We start from the raw sequence: 10,812 nt of genomic DNA on the forward strand, positions 1-10,812 counted from the left end.
AAATCAATAACAGGGCTCAAATACCATTGTTCATAATGTATTTTAAGGTAAAAATGAAGTATGAATACAATACCCTATTATCAATTCCACCAACAAAAACAGTGTTTGGCATGATTTTGCCTTCTGGTAAAACATGGCCTTGGCTAGCTGCAGCTGATGCAGACTGGGTGTTGGCCTCTCTGGAGATGGTTGAGTTTGAAGTCTCAGAATTTGCAGCAGCAGACTGTAATTTAGAAAGTAGACACCATAATTACATATATAGGCAAAACCCAAACATGATGTGAAATATAATTTTTGTATTTTAAGTATAAAATACTTTATATAAATTATTTTCATTGTAAATTAGTCACCAGTGCCATTTAGTTCAGGCTCAGGATTTAAACTAACCAGAGTACGTTGGCATGGAATTTTAACCAAAGCATATAGCACTTTCTTAAACCCAGTACTGCTCATCACCGAGTCATGTACAATGCTGTGGAAGAATATTCATTTGGTATTTGTGAAAATACGATGTGAATTAGTTAAAATAAACTAGAAAGTTCAGATTTTTAAAAATTAGTCACTAAAATCATCCTGTTCTATAAAAATAAACTACACTCTACTGAGTAGACTAAGGATAAATCTGAAAACAAAAACGCGACACCAAAAAGAAAATAAGTCTTAAAGTTTTAAACCAATTAGTCTTGCTTTGCTTTTTTCACCAAAATTAACATGAGTTTTTATAATGTTAACACTCCCCGTATTCGTATGCCTGCTTTACTTTGGAAATGGATCATGGAAACATTACTTGCTCAGATGTCACAGCTCCTTCTGTAAAAAGGGTTATAATCCTCTTCCCTAACGCCAGGGTGCTCAAAGCACCTTTGAAATCACATTTTTCTTCCTGAGTAACACCAAATCGGTACGATGATAATTCTAATTTTCACAATGGACTGACAGATATAAATGATACCATCTTCAGTTTCGGATAAAAAAAACACATACATATAACTCATTAATTTTCTAGGTTCTGATCAGAACTGTCTTTATACTTTCCACATAGACTCTTAAGGTTAATGAAAAATTTTCTGAAGTAGTATTCATAAGTACTATCCATGTTGGAGAAATAATATAGCATAGTGAAACAAAAATTAATTTAGCCAGGACATCTAAGTTTGTATCCCTTACAGGAAAGTGGTTATAAGATGCTGACTTGCCAGCTGTGTATCTCTGGGAAAACTGCTTTGAGAGTGAAATGAGATAAATTCTGTAAATTCATTTTGTACGTATAAAGTGGTAAAAGTGGTATGTTAGTGTAAGTTAGTGTCCTGTTATTTGAATTAATATTTTCAGCAGATGTTTTCTCAAGTTTCTTTTTAGGCTTTACTATTATAGCTGACTTATTTTAAATAAATTTTAATTAAGAACTAATTGAAACATCAGGAAATTGTGACACATCATTAATTTAAAAATCATTGAAGTGCCTGTTGACTATAAAAGGTAAGTACAAAAGGCTGTAAAAGAGTAAGTTATTACACATATACCTGACCTGTTTGAAAGAAAACAAGACAAAAGAAACTGTGTATCCTTTTGAAAAGCACAGTGATGTTACAGAAGTTAATAAGTAAGAGTTCCTGCTTTGTTAATTAGATGCTAGAAGTTGCTGATTCTACACAGCTTTACTAGAGATGAAATCTAAATTGTCAAATCAACAAATGCCAAGTTTACTGCTTTTCTCTCTTCTTTTGTGGTTGTCCTTGCTATTTTGGGTTTGTTACTAATTCCTAATTCTTTCCTTTAACAGGGCTAGCTCATGACAATGATGTGGAAGAAAAATTTAAAAAATGATTTATAAAGTTCTTTCTAAAAATGTCTTACCTTATTGTTTTTCTAAAGGATATTAAACTGTATTATCCTGAACTGCTGGGAACCTGATTAAATTTCCCTTCCCTACAGACAATTTACCAACCCCTTCTCAGTTCATTCAGAAATCCCAAACAGAATTAAAAAAAAGAAAGAAAGGAAAAAGAAAGAAATTCTGAAGTTCTTGTAGTTTCTTTTTCTCCTTTTCATTTCCCCCTTGCTTTGTGGATGAACTTTGGATATGCCTGCCTTTGATAAACAAGCTATATTACAGTATTGTCTCTGCACCACACTGTTTGGACGTATTTTGAGAAGTGTAACATGTGGCAGAAAACTGTGTCAATTATGAGAGGATATGGAAATGTACTGATTCTCAACTGGGGAAGATTTTTGAGCCCCACAGGCAATTAGCGATATTTAGAGATTGGTTGTCACAACTGATATGTATTCCTGGAATCTGTTGGGCTGAAGGGCCAGGAATACTACTGCACATCCTATAATGTAAAGACAGCCTCCTACAATAAGGAATTATTTGGTCCAAAATTTGAAAAGGGTATGGTTAAGAAACCTTGTGACAGTGCCACAAGAATTAAAGAGGAAAATTGTTGTTTGGGAAGGACCTGATTTTCACTGCTTAGTAAAGTAAATCTTTTCATGACCTCAGTTTTAGTTTCCTTGCTTGAAAATGAATGGTTGAAAAGATCCAGGGTCTTTTCTGATTCTCATACTCTACACAATTGTAAAACAGATACTGTAAACAACAGTAGTTTGGTAAAGAGGAAAAAAGCATTTGATATTATAAGAAATTTGACTTTAGCTTGGATCTTGCAAACTAGCTGCCTGCCTAACTAGAATGCTACATACAAAATTCACCGAACCACTTTAAAAACGCCATAACATTTTAAATTAAGGAAGTCACCATCATGTCCTAGTACTCAGCCAGCAGGCTGCACTCAAAGCTAGCAAAAAAGCAATGTACTTCAATTTTTGCAATGTACTTCATATTTACTATGGTTTGATTGGCAGTAATTGTTCAATTTCTACTGTGTATGTATTTATACATACTTATATAATGTATAATAAAAAATGTACAATCAATAGACTACTTTGGTTAGTTTTAAACTATGACCAACAATATAAATGAATGCTTAGGATTAGCAAAAGTTTCATTTTAAAGACAGTGCTATCGCAACTGTCAACAGCATTCTGAAAACAAACTGCATTAAATAGATAATTTTCTTAATCATATCTTCAAGTGAGTTGGCAAATTTTGAAATGAGAAATGTTGGAATAGTAAACAGGCATGAGCTTCAAGACTATCATATACACAACTCTCACTGCTACTTAGAGCAAATATATTCCTTGTTATACGTGGACAACCAAGTGACAAAGACGGCTAAAAGCTGGAAAAAAATCATCATTATTTAAACTCGTAGGAGGTCAGCTCCTTTGTCAGTATTACCTAATTCAATTACTATGTGAACATGGAAGCAAACTGATATTTAGATAAACTGACCAGGAAAAAGTCTATCATTAGTAGTCATCAAAGTTACACTCACAACAACAGGAAGAGGAGCAAATAAAGATAATGTTAAAGTTAAGAAAACAAGACATGAAAATCAGAATCAAAACTTTAAGTAAATCCAAGAGCAGATTCTCGGGGAGCTGGGGTGTGGAGGATGAAATTCAAGCAATGAACAATCCTGGCAAAACTAAGCAAGAAAAAGCAAGAAAGCAAATGAGACCTGCAAAATGGGTTGTGGCCACAGATAATAAAAGAATACCACGCACAAACTCTTATTTTTAAAGAGGAAAAAAGTATTTCTCAACACATTTTAAAGCTAAAAACATATAAGTAACAAAGCCTCATCCAGATGATCCATCCCTGTCCTCAACACAAAATGCAAAATTCCAGCAGCACATAAAGAGTTAAAGTTTATATTGGGAATGCAAGGATACTCCACTAGCAGGATACGTTACTTTAATTCATCACTGAATATAATCTGATAAAATACAGCATTTTTAAATTTTTTAAAAACCCAACTGAAACGGAAATAGAGGAATCTTATTTTCTATCAATCTAATTCTACCCTATCATCAAACTTGCAAGTGAAATAGTTGAGTCAACTCAACTGAAATTAGGAATAAGATAAGGGTACCAGGGTACCACCTTAACTACTATATATTTGTTCCCCTATGTATGACAAAAGTGAATACTAATACAAAGCTTTTATCAATCAATAAAAATAAAATTAAGAAGGTAATTTAAAAAGCTAACAATGGTCAACTTCACTGATGATTTAAAAGAGTGCACATCAACATAATGTAATATTTTCCAGCTATTAGGCTGACAATTTAATAAATCCTAATAACTTTCACTGGAATGGGTGTGGAAAAGATGGCACTCTAAACACCATCAGTGAGAAAATACTACTACATGATTTACTAAGAGTTCCACGGAAAAGGTGTATTATAATTTGACAGGCGAGGATACTCACCAGTATAATAATGAGGAGAATTCATTATAAAATTGTTATAAAAGGGGCAAACTGCTTTCACCTAGCAATTCCACTCATAGCAATTAATCTCAAGTAATTAATAGGACAAGGGTGCCAAGATATTTACACAAAGATATTCATAGCATTTGTTATGTTTTTTTACTTTGAGACTGAGTCTCCTTTTGTTGCCTAGGCTGGAGCGCAGTGGCAGGATGTTAGCTCATGGCAATCTGCTTCTCAGGATCAAGTGATTCTGCTGCCTCAGCCCCCTGAGTAGTTGGGATTACAAGTGTGCGTCACCACGCACCACCCCACTTGGCTAAGTATTGTAGCTTTTAGTAGACAAAGAAAACAAAAATCATTCAAATATTGCTTCACGTTTTCACAAACACATGAGGTACACAGTATTTCTGAAGTATATACACTGGCTCCTTTCATTTTTTATTATAATAAAACAGAACAGGAAAAAGAAGTGCTTCAAGTTTTCCAATCCCTAACGTTCTCATTGTTACTTCTATATGAAAAACCTCACCTCTTACCCAATTTTCTGGGGTTGGTATTGTGGAAATCTCCAAGATATTTGTTATTTGAATTTATTACCATAGATATGATTATGGGTCATATATACAGTTACACCTATGAAAACAGACCCAGAGAACTACTGTCGTGAAGCAGTCAGCTAAAATAAAAATGTAATTCAAATTCTGTGCTCTAAAAATCTGGTAGTAATTTTTTTTTTTTTTAAATTTTTTTTTATTGTACTTAAATTCTAGGGTACATGTGCATAGCGTGCAGGTTACATATGTATACATGTGCCATGTTGGTGTGCTGCACCCATCAACTCGTCAGCACCTATCAATTCATTATTTATATCAGGTATAACTCCCCAATGCAATCCCTCCCCCCTCCCCCCTCCCCATGATAGGCCCCAGTGTGTGATGTTCCCCTTCCCGAGTCCAAGTGAGCTCATTGTTCAGTTCCCACCTATGAGTGAGAACATGCGGTGTTTGGTTTTCTCTTCTTGTGATAGTTTGCTAAGAATGATGGTTTCCAGCTGCATCCATGTCCCTACAAAGGACGCAAACTCATCGTTTTTTATGGCTGCAATTTTATTTCACTCCATCTTTCTAAAAAATTGATAAAAGTCAGTCTGGATGTTTCGGCTATTTGACAGCAAAGATGAAAATAAACTATGCTACAATATAGAAGGGCACACCAAGTCTCAAAAAAAACTGTTCTATAGTAAAGGTATTGCTAAGTACATTCCCGTCAAAATATTACTCAATGGCTTCTAAATAATACAGAGGTCTTCATTCTAGATTAATTCTGAGTGGTTTCTTAAATTTTAGGTACCTTTCACTAGTTTAAAATAGCAAACTATTCAAGTAATTTGTATAAATAAAGGTCTCAATTATATCTGAAAGCAAATCATTTTACTCCCTCTTAACCTACCTGATAATTATATACAGGCAAATGATATCCAGTGATGACCTGAACTGCTGAATGTGGATAAGGAGGCTATGCCTAAAATAAAAGTTTTCCGGTAGGAACGAATGAATACAGTAAAACAGTTTGTTAATTAGAAATACCATTCCCAAAATAAAAAAATATGAAAAACTTTAAAACATTGTTTTCTATATACATCATTGCAGAATTCTAAATGAGTGACTGATGTTATGAAGAAAGAAAGATTCTGTGAATTGCTACCCTTTGGGTGGGGAAGGGGAACAGACAAATGACAAAAGAGACTATTTCACCAGACAAGTTTTCCTTATTTATCCTGTGTACTTTTATGCTCACCCAGAAGTTATTTCTTATGCTGGTGATGAGGCTCTATTTAAGACAGATTTCAATGTAAGTCAAATTGATACATTTGCTATCTCTTTGTTAAAATACTTCTATGGAGTTTTGCATTTGACAATACTATAGGGTAATACGAAGTTCTCCTACAAATGTTATGATTTTTTCTGTACTTCACTTTGAAAAACTAAGGGCAGAATATACCTCAAAACTGGAAAAGAGACACTATAATGTCTTCTATCTTTCCATAAATACTTACTGATTGAAAACGTATAGGCAGCAGCACACATGAACACACCCAGATCAAGTAATGGTTCACAGCAAACGTTAGAAACATACTAAATGATAGAAACAAGCAAGGCTTTTTACCTAGCCATCGTTCAGAGAAAAAAAAGAAGCAGAGGTATACCCTACATGTTTAAAGTACACGGAAAATGTCAACAAATGGAGAGACACTGAAGAACTCTTTCACTACTATTTTGTTACTTCGTTTTCCATTAAAGAAAGTGTCTTTTAAACTAAGACATAAATAAGAGAAACTAAAAAGAAAATAAATATTACTTATCACCAATAAGTGGTAAGAGTATGTCAAATCCTACTTTACATATCAAAGTGACCAGGATCAGAGAACTTAGAGGCTAGAAACTCACAGGATTTATAAATATAGTAAAACATATCAGAAATCTACCCATTCCACAACCAGAATATATCCAGAAGTCAACAATCTATATGAGGAGGCATCTGGATATCACTGCAAGAAAAGAACAGCTGGATGAACTGCTAACCTTAGAGAAGAATAAACTAGGCAGACACATGAAGACAGCTGCTTTCAAATATTTTCGGAACTAGTTCCTATGGGGGGAAAGCAGCTCAGGTGTTTTAGAAGTAATACGTTTTTCTTCCTGTTCTTATTTAAGAGTAATTAACAGCAAAATATTTCTGTTTCTCTTCAACAAATTTCTTTTTTTTTTTTATGGATGGTAAAGCCAGAGACAGATTCCAGGAAGACACATGCTTATTTTAAGGCCACATTAATACCACCTTTCATGGCTTATATAGTCTATTAGCAAGTAAGTGAACTCTTATCATTATGTGGAACAGCTATTGCTTAAGCATGCAAAATCCTGAGAGAGAAAAAGGCACTGATGCTCCCATAAAAGTTTATCATTGGGTTAAAAAGAAAGTAACAAAACATGCCACACTAATATAAAAAACGATTCAAAAATATTTATAGGCATATGTGACATAGAAAAAAATCCAGAAAAAACAGGGAGTATATGTTTGGCACATTCACTTTACTGGAAGTATAGCATAACTCCTTTGCTCCCCAACAGGCCACTCAAAAACACATGAGACAGACAATATTGAAGTACTTCTCATGATGGCTCTTCCGTTAACAAAAAAAAAAGATCAGAAAAAGAAGTACTTTAGGTTTCTCATGCCTGAAATTCTTGTTGTTACTTCTACATATAAAACCTCACCTCTTCCCTGACTTTCTGCAGATGGCATTGTGGAACTCTCAAAGATATTAATTCTTTAATTTGTTACCAGACAAATGAGTGTGGGTCACAGATACAGTCGTATCATTGAAAAGAGACCCAGAGAACTACTATCATGAAGCAGCAAGCTAAAATAAAAATACAATCGGAGTTGTGTGCTCCAAGAATTGGGTAATGGTTTTAGTTCACTCCCTGTCTCTACAAAATTCATGCAAGTCAGTCTGGATGTTTCAGTTCTTTGATAGCAAAGAAAAAAAGAAAAAATATATGCTGAAAGAAAGAAGGGAAAACCAAATCTCAGAAAACTGTTCTATAGAAAAGTTAATGTTAAGTATATTGTTGTAAGAATATTATTTCCTCACTTCTAAATAATCCGGAGGTCTTCATTACATTAATTCTAAGTGTTTTCTTAAATTCTAGGTACATTTCACTAGCTAAAAATGATAAATCATTCAAGCAATTTGTATAAGCAAGCTGAAGGTCTCAATAGTATCTGAAAGTAAATCATTTTCCTCCCTCTTCAATTGCCCAATAATTATACACAGGCAACTGATACCCAGTGATGACTGTACCAGGTGAATTTGGATAAGTAGGATATGCCCGATGAAGTTGACAGAAATAATGGGTTAATATGGTAAAACTTTTTTTTTAAAATTAGAAATAAATATCATTCCCAGGAGAATAAAAATATGAAAAACTTTAAACTATTATTTTTCTATATACAGCAATGCAGAATTCTAAATGAAGGACTGACTTTATGAAGTAAGAAATATTCTCAGTCAAATGCTACCCTTTGGGTCGGGAAGGAGAACAGACAAATGACAAAAGAAGTGACTATTTCACCAAAGTTCACCTTATTTATACTGTGTACTTACGACCCAGAGGTTACGGCTTACACTGGTGAAAAGGCTCCATTGGGATAGATTTCAACTTAAGCTAAATTAATACATTTCCTATCTCTTTGGCAAAATACTTCTAGATGTTGTGTATTTGACAACAGTATAGGGTAATATTGCAGTTCTTCTACAGATATTATGGCTTTCTCTGTACCTCATTACAAAAACTAATGGCAGTACATAATCCACAACTGGAAAAGCGATAGTATAATGTCTTCTATTTTTCAATAAACACTTACTAATTGAAAACATACAGGTAACAGCATTAGTGAATACACCCAGATTCAGTAATGGCTCATAGTACATGTTAGAAACAAGTAGAGCTTTTTTTCTAGCCATTGTTCAGAGAAGGAAAAAGAAGAAGTGGTATACCCTACACGTTTCAAGTACATGGAAAATTTTCAACAAATGAGACACTCCGAAAAACTATTTCACTACTATTTTGTTACCATATTTTCCATCAATGAAAATGTCTTTTAAACTAACGCATAAATAGAATGAAGAAAAAAATAAACGTTACTGATCACCAATGAGTGATAGAGTATGTCAAATCCTACTTTACACATCAAAGCAACCAGCATCAGAAAAATTACATGCCAGAAACTCATGAAATTTACAGATAGAGGAAAACAGGTCAGAAATCTACCCATTCCAGAATGAGAATATACCCAGAAGTCACCAATTTATATGAGGAGGCATCTGGAAATCACTGCAAGTACAGACTAGCTAGATTAAATGCTAAACTTAGAGAACAATAAACTACGTAGACACATAAGGAGAGCTGCTTCCAAACTCTACTTTAGGTACTAGTTATGTGGGGTGAAAAAGGAAGACATAAGAAGAGATTTGTTCATGTGTCTACAGAGGTCATTTCTAGAAGAAAGACTTACAAAGTATATTGAAGGTTTTTAGCTCACATAACGCACACTAAGAATAAGAAATTTCTAACAAAAGTAGTAAATTTCCCATCACCCAGAGTATTCAAACGGGGATTCTATTGCCACTTACTAGGGAAAGTGTAGATACAATTTCACAGAGGGTACGATGACTACGGTAAACAAGAGAACAGGAACGTAAGCAGTTCTCACCTGAACGTACTGAGTTACAGGATTCAGCGTTATTGGGGGCTGCAGGTAATTTTCAGCATTTGGATTACTGCAGACATTCCGAAACTGTGGTGGAGGAGGAGGATTAAATACCAAACGACATGGCTGCACATGACGAGCACCTTATAAAAAGCAAGAATAAAAAGCCTAGTTTTAGTTATTTGAAAAGCTACGCGGGTCAAAAAATAACAATTTCTTTTCCTACTCACATAATTTTTGTTTCCTGATTGCAGGGCCCAGCTTCAGCTTTTTACCATGGAAATGTATCTGTGACTGAAAATAAAACAGCAACAAAATGAGAATCAATTTTCAAGTCTTGACTTCCAAGACTTGGGTAAATACCTAAAGCCATCTAAAGTTCCTATTATCAAAGAAGATCGGTGACTACTACACACCAAATTAAAATTGGTCACCCTGAAGCTACCTTACTTACCCTTACTACTCTAATCAGTATCAAGAGGCATCAAGTGAAAGTCGATCAGAAACTTTTCATCACCCTATCTCCAACCCTTCCCGTTTGTAGTTCATGAACCTAGGTGACTAGTCAAAAGTAAACAGGATCTAACAAGTTATGTGAAGTTACTCTAAGGTTCGGTTTCCAGATTTTACACAACACTGAGTATTTCACTAAGTCTAAATGTCGTATCAATAAAATAAGAGATTTTCCTATTAGATTACTTACTTCTACTATCTTCTGGACATCCACGTCATTAAAAAAGGAAACAAATCCATAGCTACAAAGGCAGAAGACAGATGAAGTATAAAATCATCATCATACAGCACATGGTCCAGAACTACTACTGTTCTATACACAGAAGGGATCATAACAAAAGATGAGTAATATACTACGATAAGTATTTGTTAAGATGTACATGACAGAACCAGTATAAATATTACTTTTTCTTAACTGGAACTATGTCAAAGTGTGCTAAGATTAGGGTAGTGTGAAAACTTCACTGATTTTAACAAAAAATTCATTATCTGTGAACCCGAATTTGACTATCTAAGACAACGTGGTTAAAATTTAAGATACTTTTGCAGTCTAGGATAAAAACAATTATTTGAGAAAACTGATTAACTCACTTGTATGAAATAAAAATTGGGGACATTTTAAAACAAACATTAGAAAAATGATGAAATAAAAGAGCTGGCAATAACATTTCATCCCCTA

At 34.0% G+C, this 10,812-nt stretch overlaps 1 protein-coding gene across 1 annotated transcript; it reads right to left on the bottom strand.

The window, feature by feature from the left end:
* Positions 1–73: 73 nt before the first annotated feature.
* LOC113222689 (deleted in azoospermia-like) lies at positions 74–10,375 on the bottom strand (the record flags this gene model as incomplete). Its single annotated transcript, XM_026452323.1, has 5 exons — positions 74–223; positions 788–883; positions 9,624–9,763; positions 9,851–9,914; positions 10,324–10,375. Coding segments are annotated over 5 exons (502 nt in total), but the record flags the coding sequence as incomplete, so codon positions are not given.
* Between the last annotated feature and the right edge of the window lie 437 nt (positions 10,376–10,812).

Source organism: Piliocolobus tephrosceles, unplaced genomic scaffold, assembly GCF_002776525.5.
Source record: "Piliocolobus tephrosceles isolate RC106 unplaced genomic scaffold, ASM277652v3 unscaffolded_33549, whole genome shotgun sequence".
NCBI lineage: Eukaryota > Metazoa > Chordata > Mammalia > Primates > Cercopithecidae > Piliocolobus > Piliocolobus tephrosceles.